The sequence below is a fragment of the Colossoma macropomum genome, unplaced genomic scaffold (assembly GCF_904425465.1).
Source record: "Colossoma macropomum unplaced genomic scaffold, Colossoma_macropomum, whole genome shotgun sequence".
In the NCBI taxonomy this organism is placed as follows: Eukaryota; Metazoa; Chordata; class Actinopteri; order Characiformes; family Serrasalmidae; genus Colossoma; species Colossoma macropomum.
In genome coordinates this window covers 22,636,283-22,662,661 of record NW_023494794.1, presented here as the reverse complement: position 1 = coordinate 22,662,661, position 26,379 = coordinate 22,636,283, and the positions used below count along the sequence as shown (strand labels likewise).

Sequence of the window (26,379 nt, the reverse complement as noted above, 5' to 3'; positions counted from 1 at the left end):
GTGTTTTGTAATCTTAAATTAACAGGCATGGAGTGGTCATCTTCGGGGTGTCCGGCACATGGACGCACGAAGAGAATTCATGCGTTTGTAAGTTTCCAGTTGCAGTGTTCTGTTTTATTCAGCGATATTTATTTAGTTAGTTTTCAGCTTCAACACTTTGCGCACACACACACACACACACACACACACACACATTTTCTAAGCCCTTATCCTTCTGGGTCACAGAGGGAGCTGGAGCCTATCCCAGCAGTCACTGGGTGGAAGGCGGGATAACAATTTACACACCTGAAAAATAAATAAACAGAAGCATAAGTGGCAGCATATATGCAGCATGAACCATGATGGGAAAGATTTATGATTCTTGATGTGTAATAAGCTGTTTCCTTAAGCAGTATTTAAGTTTTACTGATGCAAATGTTTTTTTTTTTTTATTTAGTCCCAGTTAAAGGATGTACCGGCTCTTGTTCTTATTCATTCTTATTCACATGTTTTGGTTATTGAAGCATGCTGGATGGCTACGTTTAATTGCCAGATTTTAGTTTTGATTGTTAGTTGGTGTTCAGAAATGAATAGAAGTGATGCCCCATTGAAATTGCCTCTGCATACAAGCAGCATATAAGGGTGGGCGATAGGGCAAGAATGTTAACAATACTTAGTCATTTTGCAGTCACTATACACAACGTGGATCACAATGTTTCAAGTTTTCTGAGCAAACATGTTGGAACTAACAAAATGAGGTGGCAAAACAGCAGTGCTACAATAAAAAAACTGAGTGCCATGTTAGTTTTTTTTTTTGCAAAAATAAAAGATTTCAGGAGGAAAAGGAGGGAAAAACAAACAATTGATATAAATAAATGAAAAAAATAAGTTGATGCCATAATAAGCTGATAATCAGCTTCACATCAGCTACTTGTTACCAAACAGTATATACAGTTACAGTATACAGTTGTTTATGGCGAATCGTGACATAATTTATCATGATGGTGACAATATCAGCAAATCACTCACCCCTGCCACTGTATGTTCCTGTCACTCTAGCTCCAGCCCATATTCAGAAGATGACTCCTACTCTTCCCGGCGAAGTTCTCGCTCCTCTTTGCCCAGTAAAAGGTCCTACAGTTCTGAAAGGTGCACAGGTATGGAACCTCTCCACATGCTTTCATCCTCCTTGAGTTTTAGGGCAGAATATAGTTTATTTTCCCAAACTTATTGACATGATAGTACACGGTGTTAAATTTGTTTAACACCCCTTCACAGGGGTGTGTTTCCCAAATCTCCAGTGGGCTGTGTTGCTGTGATATGTTGGCCCTGGGCAAACTGTAGTTATTGTGATCTTTTCCTTAAAGGGCCCATATTGCGAAAACTGAATTTTTCTTACTCTGTTCTCTTTCAGTAAAAGACTTGGTGTAAACATACCATTTACTCCTCAGCCCATACAGTCCATATATGAAAACTAAGCTGCAAAAATAGCCTGTTTTGAAGTCATTGTTTCTGTGATAACACAAAAACCAGTCTGTTTACATACATCACTCAGCCTTTTTAAGCAATTTAAGCCCCACTTATTCACAAATAAGTGATATGGAGTGTTTCAGCTTGGACTGCTTTTTTTAATAAGATGCAGGGCAGGGCAGCCATTTAGAACAGCTCATTTACATATATCAGTCTGGAAGTAACAACAATAAAAAAATGTTTCATCTAAAGAGTTAAAGAGAGGTTGGAAAATGTTCATGTGAAAATGAATTATGACCACACAAACATAAGTGGACCTTAGGGGGGAAACGTTAAATACAAGAAAACTGAAGCTGAATTGTTAAAGATAGGCTGTACACACATCGACAGCTTCCTATCAAATTCAAGTCATAATAATAATAAAAAAAAAAAACACTCCTACTTACAAACACAGTATGTTTTGGATTGAAAGTTTAGAATCTGCCCTGTCTAAACATGTTCACCTCTGTTTTATTGTGCTACATGTATTATTTATTTATTTATTTATTTTTTTAGAGTATTTATTTATTTATTTGTTTTTTTTTACAAAGAATGAGTCAAAGAATGTCACACTTTCCTGAAGGGAAGTGCTCATAAGACTACATAACACCTACATAAGCCTTTCATCACAACTGACACATACAGTTGTAGTCATATTTTCCACTACTGTCTATTTTGACACTGTGCACTTTACACTGTACTACTGCTGCAACTCCTAGTTATGTCTATACTCATTGTGCTTTTAGGCCACCTCATACCACTTAGTGCCTAATATCGTGTAAATACAACAAATCTGTCTTATATGCCATTCTATATTCTATCCATCCATCTTTAGGTGGAATGACGTTGAAATGAAGAAAGGCAGCCTTTATGACTCTTATTGGAAAGAGCCTTTATAGAAGTTCATGTAGGATAATGTCATTTGTCATGAAAGGCTAATGTAGGTAAAGTGTAGCCTTACGAATACAGCCCTTCAGTAAAGTGTTACTGAAGAAACAATGGTAAGAGTGGTGAAGGGAATCAGTCGTCTCAATTGATAAAGGGACCCTGAAAGCTTTGCACATCAGCTTAACTGCAACCTCGAAGGGTTAATTTAACAGCATTTCATACATCTTGTGGATGTTTATAACACATTTCTCTTATCTGCCTTGTTCTCTTCTATTAAGGGCGTCAGATGATTAGTTTGCATTGAGGATTGTTGTTAATATGATGATGATGTAACATCTGTCGTTTATTCCTCCTTTAGGAGATCTGTCCTCGCCTTCCGACCGTCATTTTCCTCATTATATGGTAAATGAACTGTACGAAGTTGTATTATAGTCATTTGGGATAAGTCTAGGTCTGTCACCATTACTCGATTTAAGAAATCAAACAATTAAAAGTTCCTTCTCAATCGGCAGTGATTAGTGGGTAATTTATGCACATTTTTAACTCTCCTGTTCTCCTGTTTTACTCTGCTAATTTTTTTTTGTGTCTGTGTGGATACTAGCCCTTCACGAGGGTGGTGGTTGCCAAATTTCCGATGGGCTGTGTTGCTGTGGCCGATATGCTGGCCCTGGGCAAACCGTTTGGAACCATTGTGAAGCATCTGATATTTCCTTTCAAGGTAATAATGCAAGTGTACATAGTATATAATTAAAATAATATAGTTGTCAAAGCTAATAACGCTGTATTCATTTTTACTATAGAATCTACTATAGAAAAGATTTTTTGCACAATATAAAGGTTACAGGTATGACTGTGTGTGTGTGAGTGAGTGTGAGTGAGTGATGGTAAGAAAGCATATTTTATTTTATTTTATTTTTTTATTTTTATTTTGTTTTATTTTATTTTCATTTTATTTTATTTTATTCATTACATGTAAATGTTTGTCTAATACTGTGCACTGTGAGCTCCTGTAAATAAAGCTTGATTCTGATTCTGATTTTTACATGCCGTAACTGTCAAACATTTAAAGACTCCTATCTGTGATGAAGCACAAATTAGGTTGTTATGGTTATCTCTGTGTCCTTGCTGTGTTACAGGGCTTCCTGGAGTTCAGCTCTCACGGAGAAGCAAAGAACATGGTCAATCACTACCAGACTAAACCCGCCTTCATCAAGGGCCAGCGAATCAGCCTCTGCTTATCTCCAACTGTGGAGGTTATTCATGTAAGTTAAAGCCCCAGGTAGCCTGTCATGCTTGGAGACAGGTTTTTATAAATGTAGTTTATTATTGATAATACTTTTTATTATAGTAATAAGAATAGCAACCATAACAGTAAGAAAAGAAATGCTTTTACTTTGATCCCCCTCATTAAATACACTTTTTAGCATATTCTCCAGAAATTGCAGCAATACAATAATACAATATTATAATACAATACAATACAATAATACAATAATATTATTGCAATACAGTAATAAATGTTTTTGTGCAGCACTAAAAAAACCCCACTAAAATATGATACTAAAAACAAGATAATACTGACCCCTACTGGCCAGTGTGGATGTTTGTTTGTCCAGAAGTGTGTGTGTTTGCTTGTTTTGCAGGGTTTGTGTGTAGGGGGAGGAAATATACCCCTTTAAGTGAGAGTGCATTAACATAATCTAGAGCCTGTTTAAAGATCAGCTGCACTACTGATAAAGAGCTCCCTCTAGTGGATGTAACAGTGCACTGTAACAGTTATCACAATGTTAGATAATGTTATCGATTATTATGGAACTCTTTGTGGATTTTTTTTTTTTTTTTAGGATTGTGCCAAAGGAACAAAAATTACAATTTTATAAATGCTAAACAGACAGAAACCGTTTTGATTAATGTACAAAACAAACAGCATACAAGCTGTAAAACTGTCCCGTTTTTGTGATGTCACAAAAAGCAACCTTATTAATGCTTATCTGCCTTTTTCAGGCACCAGTGGTTTAGTCCTATCCAACAATGAAGTTGTGTGTTTCAACCCGGACTTCATAAAAACAAAGTTTCAATTTATTTATCAGTTTTCTATGTTATTTATCAAATATTTTCCTTTATATTTGAACTAAAATCAAATTTTACTGAAAGTGCGATGTTATATACCCACATGGTTTACATGTGAATGATGCAAGGTTGATATATTTGTCTGTGCTCATTTTTCTTTATATGAATTTATATTTCTTTTTACATATTTATTTTATATGTCTTTTTTTTTTTTCTTTTTTTTAGCCACCTGAAGTTTACGAGCCCGGAGCAAAACGTCTGAAGCCGTCGTCTCAGTCGGTGGTCTGTTTCTCACGGTTGCCTTCAGGGAAGGAGACTGAAGACGAGGTTCTGGAGATAGCCGGCATGTTCGGGGGCGTGCGCCAGTCGAAGTTCACTGAAGACAAAGTGAGCGCTTCAGTAGAATTTACATTCTCACAGATAAAAGTTCGGAAACGGTTCTTTGCTTGGAGAAAACAACTTTAATCGAAACAGAATCTTTTACATTACATTTTTCACATCACACCTCTCTAATTCACATCTCATAAACAGTCAGATACAGAAGTTTAAGTAAGTTAACACAGGGTTTCTCAACCACTGGACTGTGGACCACAGGTGGGCCACAGAGCAGCCTCTAGTGGTCCTTAGGCCTATGCTGAGGAGGAGCCAGTGGTCTGGTAATAGCACTTTTGTCATTAAAATCTGAGAAAAAATAATTGACTTAGTGAAAGGAAAGCAGTATAAAATGGTTAACAATATTAATACAAGCCATGTGAAAACGACACGCAAAGCCACTTCCTCTGTTTTTTGCCTCTTAACTCTAGAAACAAAATGCATTTTTTGGTTTTCCCATGGGCCTTTGTGGCTTCTAGTGGTAAATAGGTGGATCTTGTGGAGGAAAAGGTTGAGATCTCCCTGGTTAGCACATCCATTATTAGTTCCAATATACGAGATTCAATTAGACATGGAGATCAGTGATCATCTCCCCTCTTGCGTGTTTTTTTATTGCACCTAGGCTCTGATTGAGATGGTGGATTGGCGGGATGCAGATATCATGGTGAAGTATTACCACACCAACCCACTGAGGATTCAAGACAAGAGCATCAAAGTGTCCCTGTCCTCACTGTCCAGTTTACGGTAAGTCTTGTCTGTGTGCTTCTGATTGGACTACTCCATCCCTGAGAAAATATAATGAAATTATTCTAATTAGCATAAAGTATGGCCTGAAATACATGGGATTTAACAAGAACTTCACTGAAGAGAAACAATGTGATGGTTTACCACACAAGACATTTCTTAACCCCTTAAACATCATACACACTTGAGGCTAATTATTCAGGAGGTACATTGAAAGCAACACAAACTGATTGAGATGTTATTAGTAAGTCTTGAGGCTGGGCGTTCACTACACAACTTTTAAGATCTTACAGATTTCCAAAACGGAGAGTATCACAAACTTAACGTCAGTTTCTCGCAGAATGTCTTGTCTTTTTGTGATGAGGGCGGTCACACTAGACCACAAGGCAAAGAGAGAGTATAAAACATATCAAGTTTGGGCTACAAATAAGAACTTAAACTCCCAGATCTCCTCAGATCACATGACACAAACAAAGCCAAATTTACTGGACCTGTTTGCTTTTATGTGCAGCGAAAGTGTAAACTGGAGATGAATATGTGGTGAGAAACGCTGATATTACAGTGAGAGCTGGAGAAATATTTCACTACAAACTGGCAGCAGAGCTGAAATTGTACAGAGAGTGTTTTGACGTCTGGATCCAACATTATAAACATTACAAACATGATATCGGCTCTAATGTGCCTGTGTTTTACACGCAGCTCCTCTGTCTCCACTCTGCTGTTCAGGTGGTGTGTATGCTCGTCTCTTTGCCTTTTTCTCCGCTCTTCTAGCTCTCTGATTGGCTGTCGTTTGAATCACTCGTTGAGTAAATCTCTGACTCTCTCACGCTGCAGGACTCGTGAACATTTTGAGTCATAAATATCAGACAGGTCTGATAATATCAGAGGGTCTGTGATCACTTCAGAGTTCGATCAGGGGGCTAAAGATTCACTTGTTTCTCGTCTCACACTACCAGATCATCCACGCCATCATTTGCTTCCGAACGAGCTCTCAACCTGGAAAATCGCTTCAGACTGTGAAAATTTGTCATGTAGTGTAGGCCCGGCTTAAAAGAGCAATTACTTTTGTGAATGCGAGCCAGTTAAGTTCATGAAGTTTGACATACTAAAATATAAACTACTGTTGACTCCTGCTGGTTAGCACAGATATTTGTTTAGATGTTTTGCTTGTTGCCAGAGTTTTAATATGCATGGGATGAGGAAATATAAACCTTTACATGAGAATTCCTTAGTATTTAAAGATTCAACTGCACTATTGATAGTGGGCTCCCTCTAGTGGACCCATAGTGTGGTGCAGCAGTTACAGAATTTTCTGTTCTGGCTAAGCTGATTGCTGAACATGTAAACTGTGAGCCAGTTAGATTTATGTTGCATGGTTGCATAAATAAGCGGGCTGACCAGTCAGTGCTGCATTGCTTTGGTTACTTCTGTAGTTTATGTGCTTGTGTGTAATGCTTCTGAACTTGCTGTTACTGCACTCTTAAAAAAAAAGAAAAAAAGGTGCTTCAGGGGCTCTTTAGTAAAGAAAATGGTTCTATACAGAACCATGAACACTCAAAGAACCCTTTGCATGATTAAAGCGTTCTTCAGACATGGTGGAGAATGTTCTGTAGATAGATTTATGTATAGAACCTTTTTGAAAATGGGTCTATATAGCACCCTAAAGTGTTCTTGTATTATTGCGGTGTCAAGATTGTAACAATACAAGAATGCTTTTGGGTGCTATATAGAACCATTTTCCAAAAGATTCTGTATAAAATCATCTGTAGCTCATTCATGCACATTTTTCATCAATCCAAAGAACCCTTTCATGATGCAAGGAAGCCTTTAATCATGCAGAGTTCTCTTAGTGTTCATGGTTCTGTATAGAACAATTTTTTTTACTATAAAACACTTGAAGCACAATGTTAATTGTTTTTATTTTGAAATAGCAATCATTTCGTTTTCAAAGAGTTGCAAGTGTTGCAAGTTTTAATTTATACCCTGTAGGGCTGCAGTGAAATCAGTTTTAAGCACTGTAAATAAAATTTTGATTTTGCAGTTAAGACTTCTTTGTGTAATTCCAAGATTCCTGTTTGTAATTCCAGTGACAGCAGTCCTGAACATTCTTCGTCTAAAAAGTCCGAGTCCAGCAAGAGCCACAGCAGCAGCAGCAGCAGACAGAAAAACGAATCCACCTCCTCCAAGAGCACCTCCCAGTCCAGCAGCAAGGACAAGGAGAAGAGCAAAAGCTCCAGCAAAGAGCCTTCCACCGCCGAGCCGAAGCAGGAGAAGGAGAAAGAGAAGGAGGGAGAGGAAGGAGAGCAAGACAAGGAAAAGGAGAAGGAAAAGAGAGAGGGAGAGGAGGTGGAGAAGACTGAGGAACAGGTGGAGAATGAAGACAGCGCTCAGCTGAAGGACGATCCGGGTCCGGTGGACGCAGAGGCTGCGGAGGGCGCTGACACGACGACGGAAGAGGTGGAGCAGAAGGAAGTCGGAGGAGAGGAGACGGACCCTAAAGAGGAGAAGCAGGGAGAGGAGGAGCGAGCGCCAGCTGAAAGAGAAGAGAGTAAAAGAGACAAAGGATCCGAGGAGGATACGGAGGAGCAGGTGTGATCATGATGTTGCTTCATATGTTTGTGCAATGACCTCTCTCAATATTATAACATTTTCCAAATATATCATGACATCACAGTATTTGATAATGCTTAAATTAGTATTAATGAAGTTCGTGAAACCCTTTATGCTAAAAAAAAGGCCCCACACAAAACCTGACTACAATTACAGAAAGACCAAAATTACATACTTGGTCACCAGTAAACTTACTGTTTATTCAAAGAGAATTTTCTGGCCTATTTTGAATTCATGCTGAAGTTATAAGTAGTGTTTCAGCCTGGACTGCTTTTTAAATGCTCAGTGCAGGGCAGCCAATCACAACAGTGCTCATTTACATATACCAGTTTTACAGGCACTGTAACATAAGAGAGGAAAATGTAGGATATGGGCCATTTTTATTTTTATAGATATTAAACAGATCTTTTAAAACCCTCTGAAATGACGTATTTTATGACGTTACGAAAATTCAGATTTCACCCTGATTTGATTATTTTTAAGTACACATTGTCTGTAAAGCACGTTTTAAAGGACATTTGTTTGTAGGAAGTGCTGAATATAATCCAGTTAAACAGCATAATTATGTTTTGTGTGTAATGAAACATGCAGTTGGCCAGTTTTTGTTTACGAATACAATAATACCAAATTAAGTACCAAACTAAAAAACAACCTGGACAACTGATTGGAAATGAAAATCTTAAAACTGCTAACAAACAAGGTTAGTTTTAAGATTGTTCCTGTTTACTGGTGCGCTGTAGTAGGAAATCTAGTTTTTAAAACTCCGGAAAAAGTTTGTGACAGTCACTGTAACAAGTGAAAGAAGAGCCATTACTTACACGCAATAAAATCAAATTGTAAGGTCAGAAAAGCATATTGTGACATTATTTGTATTGATAGCAATAACTATTGTCACATTGCCCTTCTGTAGTCTACAGCAGGGTTTCTTAATCACTGGGCTGAGGAACACAAGCGGGCCGCGAAGCAACCCTTGGTGGTCCTTGGACTTATATTTAAGTGATTAAGCCTCGCAATAACAGTGCACGAAGGCCGCTTTGTAATTTATTTATTTATTTATGTATTTATTTTTTTTGCCTTTTACTTATAGAAACACCTGACCTTTCAGTTGTCCACTCACCAATATCACATATTGCAAGACATATCACTGTTTCCCAAAATGACTTTTTTTAAGCAAAAACTTTTAAGTTTTGTTTTTTTGTGGGCCTCCATGTTTTGTATTGATGAACAGGTGGGCATTAAGGTGGAAAAATTTGAGAACCTCTGGTCTACATGCTTTCTGTACTATAAAAAAAAATCCCACAATAATTTACTGTTTCTGGAGGGTGTGAACATAACGTGGCTGTGCTTTCTTCTTTTTAGGATGACCTGGAAGATATGGATTTTCCAGAGAATATGGATGACTTTGTCACCCTGGATGAACTGGACAGCACAGCTGGAGGAGACTCGTTAGGTACAGGCTTTGCACAATAAAACAGGAAGCTCTGTTAAGCCAAACTGACTCACTCGGCTCACAGTGATGCTAAATGGTTTTGTTCCCATATGACGTGTTGGTCTGTGTGAATCCTCACCTTTTTGGATGATTAACGGATTTGTTTTCTTTTTTTTTTTCTTCAGAAACATCAGAGTCGCAGGCAAGTATTTATTTAAACTCTCAACTTTGTCCACATGTAAGTCTGTCATGATCAGGAAATTTTAGTCTACGATTAACTGTCATATAAACAGTTGCGTTTAATAGTTTGTCTTTTTAGTTTATGCAGCTTTTATAGTACATGCCCAAAGCAGCCAAACTGGCTAATCAGCAGTCTTGTTTTCTTGCTATTTTTGCAAGCACACACTTACACAAGCATATACAGTTACGCGGGAATCGTGTGTAGAGTCAAACAAAGCTTTAATTTTCTACTGACTGCGAAAACATAAGGCAAAAAAGTCTACCTCTGCAAGCATACATGGGTCAATGACAAATGAGGCTTTAAATGACGATTAAATATTTTGATTAGAAAATATGATTTTTGTATCTGCAAGAACCTGTTCATTGTGTTGTTTTATAGTTGTTTTATAACAGTATAGCTTCAACTTTAAACAGGTTCATCAATTTTACCACTTAGAAAACGTCAGACGGCACGACAGGACATACGTAAAAGACACATCATTTACTACTATTCAAAACACACAAATGTTATGTACTTTTTGTACTTTGTTCTTGGACACCCGAATAAACCTTTGTCATTGAACTCAAGGTTATAAGTCTGTTTTAAAATAATAATCAATGTGTAATACTAAATAAATAAATAAACATTATAATGACACATTTTCATGGTTTTCTCTGGGTCGCACCACCAAACTGAAACGGCCTTACCACAACTCAAAAAACAATTTTTTCATTATTTGTGAAACTTCTGACTTTTGAAGGCCTCTTCTTTATGGTGCAGTATGCTGCCCATTCTGTTTTAAATGTTTGTTAGAATAAAAGTCCTTTATTTTCAGTAGTGCTGCATGACATTTGTGGATTTGCTACAAGTTGAAAACTTTTAATGCTTCCCTGTTTTGCAACATGTGAATTCAAACGTAAATCTTGCCAAACTATATTATTAAGATTTTTATATGAGTGAAAAAAATACTTTGATGAACTGAAAATGTCTTCATATAAAGGAAGTATTGTAAAATAATGTGATGTAAGTATTTATAGGAAAGTAATGAACTTGGGTACAAAAAAATACGCATCAGGTCATTGATCCACATGCTAACAAACTTAGTGATAATTACCTAGATAATAAATAAACAGACTCTCTGCTGTAAATGAATTTTGCAATAAGTTAAAAGTTTTCCTCAGTAAACGCATTTACTCCATTCTTTTATTTACATTTATTGCTTTACCCAGTTCACTTTCTGTTTGCTGCAACAAAATGTGATTGTATTATCTAAATTATTGTGAAATGATTGTAGTTACTGTAAATAAACGCACTCAGCTTAAATAACTGTAATCAGGCAGCTGTGTAATTATAATGGACGAGGCTCATTAAACAACGCTAATCAAAGGTAAATGTTCCAGTGTTAGACAACTAGCTCATTTTCAGCTGTAGCCCCTGAGGGCCAGAAACAGTTAAAAACAAGAAAATAAGACAGTTTACATACAAACGTTTATGGCAGGCATGAATATAATTTCCAGTAGTCAATTTATTTATATCAAATAAAAATATAAATAAAAAAAGTCACACAGTGTATTGAAATAATACATGCAGCCGACTGGGGGAGTTATTTACCACATGTTTACTACAGTGGCCTGAAATTGTTGTCCTTCGTTCAGACTAGTCTAGTTCTGAGCTTAAATTTGTGTGTACCTGTAGAATGAAAAGCACTGAGTAATCAGAGTGTTGTGTTTGTGTGTTTAGGACAGCAGGGTGGTTGTCGTGAGGCCGATCAGGAAGGAGTTCAGAGAGGCCCGCAAGAAAGCAGTGCGAGAAGCCCTGTACAAGATGGCCACTCAGTTTGGCAAAGTGGTCAACTTCGCCATTTCCTACTACAGACATGAGGTGCGTTTACATTGTCCAACTTTGTCTATGAAGACCATGCCAGTACATTTATATTGTTATAGTTTTTTGTGTGATTTTTCATTTCTATTATTAAAAAGCATAATTCTGTATTCCAGAGGTGTGTAAATGATTCCTACATCTAGTTCAGATTCTGCAGATTCCATAGACATGCAACCCTTACAAGCTGCAGTCAGAAAGGGTTCCACTGTGAGCTTAAATATAAAGGTAGCGAAATAGTCCAGGACTGCCTTGATACTGTAAAGTTTAAGAAATTCTGAGAGTGATTTTTAGGGATACCCCGAAACAAAAGTGCTCCCATGTATTCACTGGCCATCTGTGTATGCGTGTGTTGTGTGCCTCGTGCTCCTTTTAGGCTCTGATTGAACTGGAAACGGTGGAGAAAGCTCAAGAAATGGTCAGTTTCTACAAGAACAGCAAGAAATCCAAACTTGTCGGCCGGCCAGTTTCTGTGTCTATATGCCTGGCCTTCAACAGAATCGAGGTGAGGAGATCAGTTGACTTCTAAGCACGTTCACACATTTCAGTGAAGGAACACAGTTTGGCCCTGGAAGTCACTGGTCACTTTAAACGTTCTGCTTTGGCAAATTCCCGCCAGGAATACACAGTGTTTTTAGCCTGTTTTAAACACACACAAACAGAATCACAACCACATCACTAATACAGGTGGAGAAATTTTTTGAGTGATGCAACAGAGGATAGGCCATTATTTACGCACTGCAGCACTCGACAGGCCCACTCTGTGAGTTAGTGTGGTCTGCCACTTTCTGGCTGAGCTGTTTTTACTCCTAGATGCACTCACAATAATAGCATTATAGTTGACGGGCAGATCTAGCAGGACAGATATTTCACAAACTGACTTGTGCTATGGTGGCATCCTGTGATAGTGCCATGTTTAAAGTCACTGAGCTCTTTAGTACGACCCATTCTGCTGTTAAGCTTCGTCTGTGGAGACTGCAAGGCTGTGTACTTAATTTTATACACCTGTTAGCAATGGGTGCAGCTGAAACACCGAAACTTAGTAATTAGGAGGGGTGTCCACATACTTTTGACCTGATAATGTAAACATGAATATGTGTGTGTTAATTGTAGTTCTGTGTGTGTTCTGTACTGTAGGGTCCTAGTGGAAGATCGTTGTTTATCAGCATGCTGCCCCCTTTCAAATACTCGGACATGTCCCTCCTCAGACTCGCTCAGCCTTTTGGAAAAATCACAGCTTACTGCTCCAACAGGATGTATGGAACGGTGAGTAACACACGCAGTCAGTTTACTGCTGTAAAGGGGAATACGAATAGGGGTAAGTTTGTCAGAGAAATTACAGTGAACTACGTTTACACTTATGGCATCTAGCAGACACTCTTATCCAGAGTGACTTAGAAAAGCACACTGATGTTCAGAGAAAATGCATAAATATAAATGTAAATAGGTTAGAGTCCAAACTACCCTTCAGTCACAACACTGCCTGAAAAGGAGTTGCTGATATTTAGCAGAAAAGATACACAATATGGAAATAAAACTCAAATTCAATTCTGGTAAGTGGTAGATTAGTGTTCATTTAGGTGCTTCACAAAGAGATGGGCAACAACACATACGTTACATACGTGAAATCACCAAAGTAATTGTGGAAATCAAACTCTTTGTGTGGATCATTCTACTGAATTTGTTAAAAGTGAGGGATGAAAACAACATTTGGGACTTTTAACTGACTTGGACTTTAGACTAAAATCCTTTTGAGTGACCCCGTACCTTAGTTATGTTTTTTATTAAACAAATGAACATTCCATTTTGTCACTCCCAAAAAAATGTTTTGCAGCCAGTGCATGACCAACAAACACAGCTTCAAACAGCTGAACACACATAAAATCATCATATTTTTCATTACAACAATAAGAAGTTACTTAATTACAGAAAATTTGGTTCGGTAGTGACCATTTCAGCTCATTTTAAGCAGAACTCAAACACCAGTACATGACTAGCAAACCCATCGTTGAACAGTTACACAAATAAAATCATATTTTTTTATTAAAACACAAAAACTTTCCTTAATTACAGCAAATGTTTCGGTAGTGACAATTCTTAATGTTCCACACTAATTTTCAGACTTTGGGGCACATTTACTTCAAAACAAGATCTAACTGCTCACCATGTGGCCATGAGGGTCAGGGATGCAGTCTCACTTCCTGCTATAACGCAGGGGTGTGGCTAAAATAAGGATACAGACTTAAACTTTGTATTTCGGAAGTGATATGAAAATGTGGGACAGCATTTTCTGATTAAAGTTTTTATAAAAAATTTAACTCATGATAAATAAATCTTTCGGTTTCTCCATAAAAGAATTCAAAAAGATCTTTTTTTTTTAACAACATTAGAAAAAAATGCAAAAAGATTTAAAGTATTTTTTTTTACAAGTGTAAATTTAGAAAGTACCTAATAAATGATGTATATATTTAGCTTTATTCAGGTTTTCAAAGATCATAAGATTATCCTTGAAAAAAATACCTTTAAACTGTGGGAGCATAGTTTGAAGTAATTCAGTTGAATGGCCCATATAGCATTGAGGAATAATGTGTCATATAAAAACTGGGCACAGTTTTACAGTAGTAGATCAAAAAAAAGTTCACAGAACAAACGCTCTTTATCTCTCCCTCTCTTTCTCTCCGTCAGTGTTATATCCAAATGGAGACAAAGGAAGGTGCTGAGAAAATGATCCACAAATATTCACACCGACCTCTCAAATTTTACGGCTCTGTGCTAAAGATCACCATGTGCAGGAAAGGAGATTCTCTGATACCGTGGTAAGTTTAAAGAAGACTCTTCTCTTCCTGTCTGCACTTATAAAATATTGCACCAATTTTTGAAACTCCATGAACATTTTCATATAACCTGTTTACTCATCGATTCCCACAAATAGCTATATAACATTTTAGACATATGTTGATTGAGCTCAAAAGAACACATTTGATTTAAGCTGTACAGTGTTGCTCTCATGCTCCTTTATTTGCTGGTTATTTGATGCACATTTTGTTTCTGTGGTACTTTGTAAACATAACGATGACAGTAATGAAAAAAAGTTACAATTTTAGAAATATCATAGAGGATTATAAGCACACTTTTAGGTATACAAATCAATAAATTGGGCACAAAATGATCAGTTTTGTTAGTTTTTTTAATTTTTAATTTAAAACTAGCTATTTTGCAGTTGAATCAGTGACATGTAATGAATTTTTTGTGTCCAATTCCATTATTTTTCTTTTAAACAATGTACCAAATACGTGACGCAGATCACTTTTTTTGTACAGTATCACGTTTATGTGAATACATTTTCATCAAAAAAAAAATAATTTTAGGCATTTATTTCTCCAAAAGTATTAAAAAGACAGGTGGTGCAACCATCCAATCATGTTTATAGACCAAGGGTGTCAAACTCAACCAGTAAAAGGGCCCTATTAAAAATCTCATCAAATCTGTGGGCCAAAGGAAAAAAAGTTGTTATTTCATTTTTAATTCATGTTGTGCTGTGACCTGGACTGGACATTGTTTATTCAAAATATGCAAGAAGTCAACAGTAAAATACAGACACTTGTAGTAGACTTTGTTGTTATATGGACACTTGAAATATTCAAAATTTAAATGTCCCCAGATGCTCGAACTAGACACCCAGCATCCTTTCCTTGCTACGAGTTCATTAATTCTTGGGCTCAGTTTCTGAGCTGCTGAGCTGATGTTAGGTGTTTGTTAGTTGAACTGCAGCTGAAATGCATTTTGGTGATATGACTGGTGTGGAATTGTGTAGAATTGTGTGGAACTGAGGTGTAACTGCTGTCCCATAGATTGTTATTGGGGTAGAAGAATAAAATATAAAATAGTTTTGTATTTTAAACTGTTAAACGTTGCAAAACACGGCAACTTTGAAAAAGCTTTTTTCCATAAATTTTGATTTCCTCAAATGTCACGCAAAATGTAAACGCATTGAATCAGTTCTTGTAGTGTTTGTTTATTTGAGCTCAAGCTGTTTTTCTTGTCCAGCGGTCGGCAACGTGAAGCTCTTTTACTGCCCTTCTGTCAAACTGAAGAGTCGTGAAGCTGACATCCGCTTCTCGTTCACCAGCTTCTTGTTCTAATTTTCACGTTCCACCTTAAATGGTTTACATTCTGGTGCATCAGGCACTATTTAAGGTGGAACGGGAAAATTCGAACAAGAAGCTGACCAATGAGCTGACTTCAGCCTCGTAAAAGTCGAATGTTGAGAGACATTTTACAAGAAACTGTTCTACTTTTGCAGAAAAGTTTCCTGCCGGAGATGCGAGAAAAGCAGCTATAGCTGAGCTAAAGCTTAAAGTAGAGCAAAGCAAGTCGTTTTCGTTTATATTTTTAATATATACTAGGACATTAGCACATACTGAGACATACTTACAGCCAAAATGGTGAGAGATTACTTCAATAAAATGGACATGAAATGTTGTGGCTCTCAGGGTGGTTTGATTTTTGTTGAAATTTGACATAATGCCTCTTCTTAACATTTAGGTTGCCGGCCCCAGCTCTTGTCAGTTGGGAGCGGCTAGGCATCACCAACCAGAAAGCAGTATAGCTAATCAGCCAATTTGACTACTTTAGGCTTGTACTTTAATAGATGCATTCACTAAACAAAAAAAAAAATTGACAATTTGTTAATTGCAGTTATTTATATGGCAGTTAGTCAGCTAACATTATTATTAGTCCCATTATTAGTCCCAGCCCTGATCATTTTACCAGTCTAAACTCAATGGTGTTCCTGATCAGTTTTTTTGTCCACAGCCTTGCTGTTTACTGTGAAGTATCTGCCAGTAAGCTCCACTTTGAAGCCTCCCTGTTTGTACAGCCTGTTTGAAAGCGTGCTGTTGGCCGTGTGTTTTTCTACAGGACCCCTGCGGATAAGTTTGAGCGGTGGTGCGAGACAAGAGGCATAAAACCAGCCAGAGACGGAGAGGAGAGGAGAGAGAATGGCCAGACGTCCAAAAGCAGCACAAGAGAGGTAAACTACTCACTGAAAACATCCCCTGGTGCCAGATTAGTAACATGCGTGGGTAGGACTGTGTCCGGTTAACAGAGTCACTGCTAGTTTAAAAAACGTTGTGCATTGCTTGATTTGTTTAATGCAAACCATAGGAAGATCCTAGTGTTCGCACACATGGACGTAACTAAACATTTTAACCTCTTTAACTCCTTGAGACCACCGGTGGTTCCAAAACGCACTTCGTCATATTCTTCATAACTTTCATAAGCTACATTCAAAAAATGGGTGTCGTATGAGAGCTGTAACTGTCTTCTTCCCGGTCTAATAGATGGGTAATGTAATTTTAAACCCTTATAATAAAAGAAGCTGAACTCACAATTTTTTTTTGTCTACTGAAAGTTGACCCATTTTTCCACAAATCTGGGCTATAAACTGTAAACAGATGGCGTCTCTTCAGTGATCTGCTCTGTAAAAATTATTTTTATAAAAAAATAGAGCGTCTAAGATTTTTGGCTTTCAGCAGTAAATTGTAAGCATATAGCAATATGTGTATCATCATAAAACACATTTTCTGTTCATTTGAGGGGAACTTTAAAAAAAATAAATAAATAAATAAATAAAAATTTACATTTATTTCATGCAGTTACTGAATAATTTGCCTTACGATTTGGTCATGTAAATTCAGGTGGAAAAACCAAAATATACCCTGGAGAGCCCATATCATCGAAAACGGAGGTTTTTTCCCCTTTTTTTTTTTAATAATAAGAGTTTGTTAACGTTTGTGAATGTACCATTTACTCCTCAGTCCATTTATGGAAACTAAGCTGAAAAAACAGCACATTTTTGAACTCTCGATTTCTGTGAAGTCACAAAAGCCAATGCATTTACATTTATCTACCTATTTAGCCCACTTAGCCCCGCCCTTTCATGCCGAAGTTGTAAAGTGTGTTTTAGCCTGGACTGCTTTTTTTTTTCCATTGGGCACAATACAAGGCATCCAATCAGAACAGAGTTAGTTTACATATGTCAGTCTTAAAGGCACAGTAACAGTAACAGTTTGTTTAATTGTAAGGAATAAAGATTAGAAAATGGTCGCGTAAAATTGATTTTGACTGTTTTTGATGAATGTGAATAAGTAGATCTCTGAGAAATGAGCAGCCACATAAACTAACATGGTAAAAAGGTGAATATTGGTTTGAGCTTGTCTTGAAGAAGAGTTGTTTCAGATGGAAATGGAACTGCATCTATGAATGGCACTGTGTGTTTGTGCAGGACCGGCAAAGCCCGTTGTCGAGCTGTGAAGGTGTAGGCGGCGATCCGGTGCGCGAGGGAGGAGACTCAGAGGAGGAGGAGAAAGCCCAGAGTCCGCTTGGTCCATACCAACCCGATAATCCCGTGGGTAAGAACCTTTTTGAGGGTGTTGCAGTGCAAGTGTGTAGGTCTCGACTCTCAACATATCATTGATGTTTCGCCAACAGACAAGTAACATTTTTGCAAAGAAACTTAAAGTGAAACTCCATTAATCTTAGAGATCAGTGCAAAGAACACTGGTTAACCTGACCTGATAAACACTCATGCAGTTTAATTCAACACATGCCTTACTATGTCTGGTTGAGATGAACAATGTAAATATGTGAAATGAGATGCAGCTGGGCTCCTGCATGCATTTATCTATTTATATTTACTAAAAAGTTTTTGTGTTGGGTTGTCACTAGTAGTGAGCATATATTTGACATATAAACAGTGCAAACAATTACATTATCCCGTTTAGCTGAGTGGCTGAATCAGGGATGTTTGTCACGATTCAAAAAATGAAAACACTGCAGACCACTTTGTCCACTTTTTTTTTCAAGGCAGTAGATATCAATCAATCAACCTTTATTTAATCTCGGAGAACATTGAGGGTGACCCTCATTTACAATGTTGCTGAGTTGATACATGACAAGGGATTGATAATGTGTAAGAACATATCAAATAATAAAAGTAAATTTAATAAATAAAAAAAAAGACTCAAGAGACTCAAAAGAATCAAGTAAGTATATAAAAAAGTGACTCATTAACAATAAAAATAAATAAAAATACAATATAAAATATAAAACAAAAATGTAGCTAAAATGTAAAAGTTAATAAAATCAAATCAAAATAAAAGGAGAATAAGATAAAAAAAACTATTTTTTTAAATGACTAAAATAATAAAATAATCATAATTAAAATAAGACTAAGAATGTGAATAATAAATAAATAAACAAATAAATGAATAATAAAATAATGAAAATAAGATAATAATGGTAAAAAATGAGGTAAGACAGTCACAGGCAGAGTGGAGGTGGTTAGAGAGTAAAAGTTTAAAATGACCACAGTGACCGCAGATTTTCCCAGTTCAGTAAAATAAAAGTAATGGCCAATCTTTTGGGGTTAGCATTAGCCTAGCATTAGCCTAGCATGGACACAGAGCAGTTGCCACACTTCCCTTAGCTGCAGCAGATGAGGATGCCGTCTCGGGCCTCGTGTGTTCAACAAATTTACTTTGGTTTTTAATAATATTTCTTATTATGACATGGAGCGAGGTCCCAGAATAAAGAGCTGTTGTTAGCCTAGAAAAAGAGGTGTGTATAATATATGTGTATATATATATATATATATATATATATATATATATATATATATATATATATAATTAAATATATATAATTCGACTAAAAGAGAATAGAACAGAATAGAATACGTCCATGTATGCACCTCAGTTGGAATAGACTAGTCTGATTAAGGCCATTCGGAATACAGTTTCTATCCGATTGATCGAGGTGGGTAATCCTGTAAATAATCCGTTAAATAGAAGAATAAAAGCCGTGTTTTCAAATAAAGTATTTTGGAATCTATGCTATATATGTTTTGTAGTTGTTCTCTTTTTCCCTTTTTTTTCTTTTTAAAATGACTGCACAGATATTCGCTAGATTACTCGATCAGTACTATAAACTATAGTGGCTGCCCAGGTGTTACAGATGTGAGCCTCCTGTCATTCTCTTTGTTTCTTGTTGTTCTTGCAGGTGTTGACTACGTCGTCCCCAGGAGCGGTTTCTTCTGCAAACTGTGCAACATATTTTACACAGATGAGAAACGGGCCAAAACGGACCACTGCAGCAGTCTGGAACACTACAACATGCTGAAGGTGAGTGCTGGATAAGACTTAGGCTGAGTTAAACTGACCTGATTTTCTCTCTGGTTCAGAACAGTGTTAATTTTGAGATGCTTGTTGGTTTGTCATTGAAAAGACATGAAAAAGTGCAAAGGCAGGTGAGATGATGAGCATGTAAAAGTACTTTTATTAAAGAAAAAAACTTTTTAAAGTCAAAAAGTATCTTTTAAAAAAGATTAATCATTAAGGGTGACCCTCATTTACATTGTAGCTGTTAAACAGGTTTTGGGAGGGATACATGCAGTGTGTTGTAGGGCAAAAAAGTCCCCAAAGAAGACTTCATTTTTTAAGATTTTTCACTATTTTCCCATCATCAACATTCCATATAAAACTATCTGAAGACACGTGTAGGTTCACTGGTGGTTTTGGATAGTAAATACAATGGCTATATTTGTGTTGTACACGTGTGTTGAGTCGAGAGCTGTTTCACATCAAACTACTATGAATGACTTTGTTTACATCTCAACCACTGAATTATTTAGAAAAAAAAATTCAAAAACTCCCCTTTAATATCATGAATTTTGATGCATTTCCCATTCCTGCTGTGGATTATTACTTATGCGCCTGAAAAAGTTCAAATGTAGTTTTATTAATGAACTTACAAAGCTAATTGTGATGTTAGTAGTTTCCATGACCAGTGACCTGACCTTTTTTTCTTTATGTGCAGAGAAAGCGTGGAGAGGTGGAAGAGGAGCAGACAGATGGACAGACGGATGAGCCAATGAATGAGTGAGAGACGACGGATGAATGGATGGCTTTCAGTCAGGTGCCAAGAGGAAACATTTCACTGCAGTCCCTGTTTTTTTTTTTTAGTTTAAGGACATTCCAGCCTCTGTGTTTCTGTCTTCATTTTGTCAAAGATGATCTGCTTTGATTTTGAGGCATCCCAGGAGAGAGCGGTTAAGAGACAGAGAGAGGGCGGACGAGAAGAAGAGAAGTATTGGGGTGTCGTTACAAACTCATGTTTCATGTGGTGATGTGTGTGCAGAACAGAAGTGTACAGTCACTGTAGCTTCTTACTAAATAAACAAAGGTCTGTTTGATTAAAAGCCTCTATATGTTTTTCCTTATCTCGTGCACTCTCTGCTGGTCCTGTTTGTTACCTGGTTATTGACTTTGTTATAACTTAATGATTACCTTGACCAACCAAAACTTGAGTGCTGCCTTCATTCCTTCACTTTTATGTGATCCAGGCTGGTTGCTATGGCAACAGTTTACATCAGGCCTGTCAAACTGGGGACCCTCCGGGCCAAAGTGCTGCGGAGATCAGCGTTTACCCTCATCTAACGCTCTGGATTCAGTTCATAAAGGCATTGCTAATTAGCTGATGAGCTGAATCAGGTGTGTCTGATGAAGCAGTGGACTGAAGTCTCCTGTGTTTGGCCCGCAAGGACTGCAGCCTGACACATGTTGGATACATAATAGCTGCCAGCATACCAGGTTTGCCTTAAAGCCATGAAGATGCTTTGTTATTGTTGCTGCAATCTGCAGTTTAACAGTCTGTTTAGAAAATATTGCAATACTGATTAGTCAGTAGGTGGCTAATCTGAAATACTAGTAGCCAGTCAGATTGAAATTGAATTTGCACCAAGTATTAATTTTACCTCTTTTTATATGAAACATGAAGACATAACGGTGCTTGCTACCCTAATACAGTTTGCAAGGTAACACTTCACTTGAACTGTGCTACATAACATTGATATAACCATGCCAAAAACATGACACATAAATCTGGCCACTATTATTGGCACCCCTGAATTTTAAATACATAATGTACAATATCTAAACAAATAAAGTGTGCTAGGAAATATCTTTTGGCAGATGAGCTATCATCTCTGACTTTACATATACAAGGTGGACCGACAAGGTAGGAGTGTCTTAATAGAGTGGACAGTGAGTGGACACAGCGAGTGTTTACTCCAGCAGTACTGCTGTGTCTGATCCACTCAGACCAGCGCAACACACCCTAACACACCACCATGTCAGTGTTACTGCAGTGCTGAAATGATCCACCACCCAAATAGTACCTGCTCTGTGAGGGTCCACAGGGGTCCTGAACACAGGGTGAAAGGGGGCTAACAAAGTATGCAGAGAAACAGATGGACTACAGTCTGTAACTGTAGAACTACAAAGTGCACTTATAGAGTAAGTGGAGCTGATAAAATGGACAGTGAGTGAAGAACTGAAGCGCCATAGTAAACAGCTGTTTTTGATGCATTTTCACCACTTGGAAAATTGTGTTTGGTCTGCAAGATATCAGATTATGCAAGATTATACACATGCTCGAGTTAATCGCACAAATAAACACCGGGTGCGTTAAGGCCCAGTTTGATGGTAGTGCGTGTCACAGTGCCACATGGCTGTGAACTGTGATTGGTTGGCACAAATATTACATTTTAACATTTCAAAACAGCTACCACATATAAACAAATCCTGCTTTTTAGATACAGCAGAAGCAGATTTTATAAAAAGACAAAATGGAAACATTAATAGAGATACAACTCATTTTTTTCTGCAGCCCCCTCAGCCTGCACTTTGGACCCCGATTTGGAATCTATGTTTCAAATGATATGATGAATCGGGCTTAATATGACCACGAAATGATTCGATTTCAGTTCAAGTTGGCTTAGATACGTTCAAACTCTTAGTAACGTTTTTTGGGTGACCCCTATGCCGCCTCAATCTTTAGGCCCAACAGCACCACCTGTTGGACAGATTCATGATCCCAAAACCACTTTATCAGTAAGAATTAGAATATTTTTTATTGACATTTCACAAACATTTTCAATAAATGAATAAAAACAAATAATATTCAGTCCTGTACATTGATTTGGAAGCAATGAGGAATGAGGAATTTAACACTTGGCGTAAGATGCAACTGTTAGTGCGCTTCACAGACAGTGTTGCTATATTGCTCTGCCACAGTGTAGTAGTATTTCAGAGAAAGGCGTTATCACTTTTCATCACCCACTGAAACAACATTCAATACAACTGGTCGCTTACAAGAGTCATGCTGAGTCTACGCGGGAAACACCATTTTTTTCTTCAGCTATTTCAGCACCTCTACCATATGCTTTTTTTTACATTTAACAGCCATCAGTGAAGATAAAGAGAAAGGATCTGGGTTTAGTGAGGAGAACACATTCGTAAATACCCAAGTAACACTGGACGGACGTCTGAATGTCCACGGATACTGTCTCGTGCGTTTTGGCATGTAAAAAAAATCTATATTTTACTGTAACTAGCTGTAATTTTCATTTCAAGGTTTTTGTGAAACATGAAATAAGCAAGCAGTGTAACAATGTAACAGCAAAATCATCATGAATAATACAGATTCCTATGTATAAACTACATAACTTGGATTTAGCTTAATTGTAACAGTTAACAGATGAAATGGCACCGTAATATCACAGTTAATATTGTAGTATATAAGTATATATATATGTATATATTTGTAGTACAAATGAAACTCCTGCAGTATTTATGAGTTGCATGTATGTTATGACTGCATTTAGACGTTATAATCAAGCACATGAAATCGACTCCATTGCGTCACTTTTGGCTTTTTTTTTAACCACCTGCCTCAAAGAGGCTTTATGACATCAGTTATCACTGTGACATCATAGCATTCGGTTCTGGAATGTTGTTAAGGTTGTATCTGAGGTGATGGTAATGCTAGGCTGTGTTCACTCCAGGCATTTTCCCTCAACCGTCAGCGCTCATTTTCTATCGTATGGGCAGCAGCTGCACCACAGTCTGAAAGCGTGTTTCGGCGAACCTCACAGCGTTTTTGTTGGCTTGCTGTCTTTCATCTTGATTGTTTTCACTGGGCTGCTCAGCTGTGACCTGAGGAGTTTCTCGTGAAGCCAGACTTTATGCTTACCCAGCTGATGCCTAGCCCACACCACAGGACAGTCGGGCCAATTTTGAGGCTCATTAGGACATCCCAACAATCACAAAAGAGGTCCCGATTTCAGGCGTGTCTGAAACCATTGTCTTCCCAGGTTATTCTAGTGTGGGATGTATCATCCAGTCTGACTCTCCGATCTATGTACAGTCCAGTTTTGACCTGCCCGATTCTGAATTGTTGCATTAAACATGTTCAGTATGTACGACTCGACGCAGATTCTCACATTAAATGCTGTGCTGACGTCATGCATGAAAGACTGTCAACCAGTGAGAGCTGAGCTCAAAGGAAAGCCGACGGAGAACTTATAGAGAGGAGAAGTACCACTCTGTAATGTGTTCCGGGTTTCTCAAACGCTAGAGGGCGCTCCCGAGCGAGTCCAACTGAATGGGTTAAGATGGAGCATTTGAGCACAATCGTAGTTTATAAATGCTTAAACATTTTTAATGTAAAAGAAGGCAATCACTTCCTGAACACCGAACAGCATAAAACATTTTAACATTGCTCTTATATTTTTAAGAGCTTTTAAACTCGAGTTATAGGAGTTTAAAACGGTGCCTCATGTACGTTCATGACGTCAGTGCGCACGAACAGCCAATGAGCTGCTCGTTTTACCTGGCTCCATCACCATGGCAACTTATACTAAACGTCTAACCTGCTCCAGGGCTGGTTATTATCAGGATTACCAATTACAAACTGTTCTTGGACCAATCAGGGTGAGCCTCTGACCAATTGGGCCCATTTTTTCTTCATGGCGTTTTTCGTCAGTCGCCAAGGCAACAGTGTTGCTTTTTTCTAATATAAAGGCTTTACGTTCTACATATTTACAAACTAATATTTCCTTTTCTTTCTATGAGTCATAAGCTGCTTGACGACTCCTCATGTGAAATCTGATTGGCTGTTTGTCGTAAACGTCATGCGTTTAAACCTGGATTAGCAGAGAAAGTTGTTATCCGTCATCGTAAGACTGCGGTTGGGTTTGTTGGGTTTTGCGAAGCTGAAACTCAGTCAAGACCCTTGAATTGCTTACTTACTTCGTGAAACAGACTCCTGATTGGTCGGCTCATTCCATAAAAGCAAGTGATGTCACTTTTTCAGTTTTTGAAAGTGCCATCAGCTCTCTACTTCCAAGTCCCAGGTGACCTTTCACATTTTCAAAATCATCTGACCAATCAGGGCACAGCTCAGCTGGCTAGTGAAAAATGGAGGGTAGAGTGCCCACCGTTGCTTTAATAATGTAAACAAGCAAGCTAGTTAGCAATACGATGGTCCTCTAAAGTGGTGCATCATTCTGTAGTGCAGGGGTGCACAACTCTGGTCCTGGAGGGCCGGTGTCCAGCGCAGTGTGTCCAGCGCAGTTTGGTGATTTACCTACTCCAACACACCTGATTACACTCTTCTGTTAATTGCCAAGTAAAGTGGGTGTGTTTGAGTAGGGAAACCTTCAAACTGTGCTGGACACCGTCCCTCCAGGACTGGAGTTGTGCACCCCTGCTGTAGTAGATGTCATGCCCATATAAGGAAATCTGAGGCTAAGCCATTTCTCTCTACGGGAAAAATGAATGGTGTTTTCGAAAGTTGCCTATTGCGCCTTGTGACAAACAAAAACGTTCCAAAGCCGATTCATTTTATCCTGCATGAATTTTCCCCACAATGTCACATGATTCTCTGAATTATAAGGTCGTTAAAGAGTCGAAAAGACTCAAAATGGCTAAACGACTAGATATAAAGCCATCAGAGCGTTGTTATGGTTACAAAGTGCATGTTGAATTAGCCATTCTTCTTTTCTTTATATGCATAACGTGAACACAGCCTAGCAGACAGCTGAGTCAATGATGGAACGCAGCTGAGCCACATGGCGTTTGTCCATGTGGAAACAGGCCCAGTTTAGGAGCCCCACCAGTAGTCCGTATCTCAATCAACGTAACATTACTCAGTCTAGATGACTGCTGGACAAAAGACAAGTTTTAAGCATCTGTTGGAATGAGCCAACAGAAAATGGCACGGTTTTCCCAACCAAATGTCAGCAAAAAACAAGAAAACCAAGCCAAAGTGTGAGCCGATTCCCAGAAAACTGATCTATTGGAACAGTGGTGTCTGTCATATATAATGATACACTGCTTAAAAGTGCAATGCTATTGGCTTCTATGGCTTCTGGTCAGAATTAGAAATGGCATTGCTTTTATAACACATTACAGCAACATTATAATAGCATTATAATGACTAATACATGTAGGTTAGTATCTGTTAGGAATGAAGTTGTAGCTATACTGTAACCTCACATAAGACAAAGGTGATTTGTGGTCATAAATTTGAATGTAATCATGTTTACAGCATTGCTGGGCACCACAACATTAAATAAAGCAATAAAGATAAATAAATAAACCAACAAAACACTGTCATACGTGTGTCATACTGTACCGTTCTTTAAGACATGCAGTATTTTCACTTCGTTAGCTCTTTGGAGCAAGTATTTCTCTGAGAACAGACATCACTCAGGAGCGCTGATCTAGGATCAGCTCCTGATGTTAGTCATTGGGATTAGAAAGACGAACCCTGATTC

General features: G+C 37.8%; 1 protein-coding gene across 3 annotated transcripts in view; it reads left to right on the top strand.

Annotated features, from left to right (window-relative positions):
* The window catches only part of zgc:152816 (uncharacterized protein LOC777712 homolog), a 29,448-nt gene extending 8,729 nt beyond the window's left edge, over positions 1-20,719 (top strand). For all 3 annotated transcript variants that reach the window (XM_036580630.1, XM_036580628.1, XM_036580629.1), the window contains exons 3-20: positions 26-87; positions 1,039-1,136; positions 2,735-2,778; positions 2,978-3,094; positions 3,513-3,638; positions 4,672-4,833; positions 5,441-5,562; positions 7,650-8,151; positions 9,532-9,622; positions 9,787-9,803; positions 11,562-11,702; positions 12,076-12,204; positions 12,837-12,965; positions 14,385-14,515; positions 16,620-16,731; positions 17,986-18,112; positions 19,761-19,882; positions 20,577-20,719. In XM_036580630.1, coding sequence (XP_036436523.1) covers positions 26-87; positions 1,039-1,136; positions 2,735-2,778; positions 2,978-3,094; positions 3,513-3,638; positions 4,672-4,833; positions 5,441-5,562; positions 7,650-8,151; positions 9,532-9,622; positions 9,787-9,803; positions 11,562-11,702; positions 12,076-12,204; positions 12,837-12,965; positions 14,385-14,515; positions 16,620-16,731; positions 17,986-18,112; positions 19,761-19,882; positions 20,577-20,642 — 2,298 coding nt within the window. In that variant the 3' untranslated portion in view covers positions 20,643-20,719. The remainder of the gene's footprint in view (positions 1-25; positions 88-1,038; positions 1,137-2,734; positions 2,779-2,977; positions 3,095-3,512; positions 3,639-4,671; positions 4,834-5,440; positions 5,563-7,649; positions 8,152-9,531; positions 9,623-9,786; positions 9,804-11,561; positions 11,703-12,075; positions 12,205-12,836; positions 12,966-14,384; positions 14,516-16,619; positions 16,732-17,985; positions 18,113-19,760; positions 19,883-20,576) is intronic.
* The last annotated feature ends 5,660 nt before the right edge of the window (positions 20,720-26,379 follow it).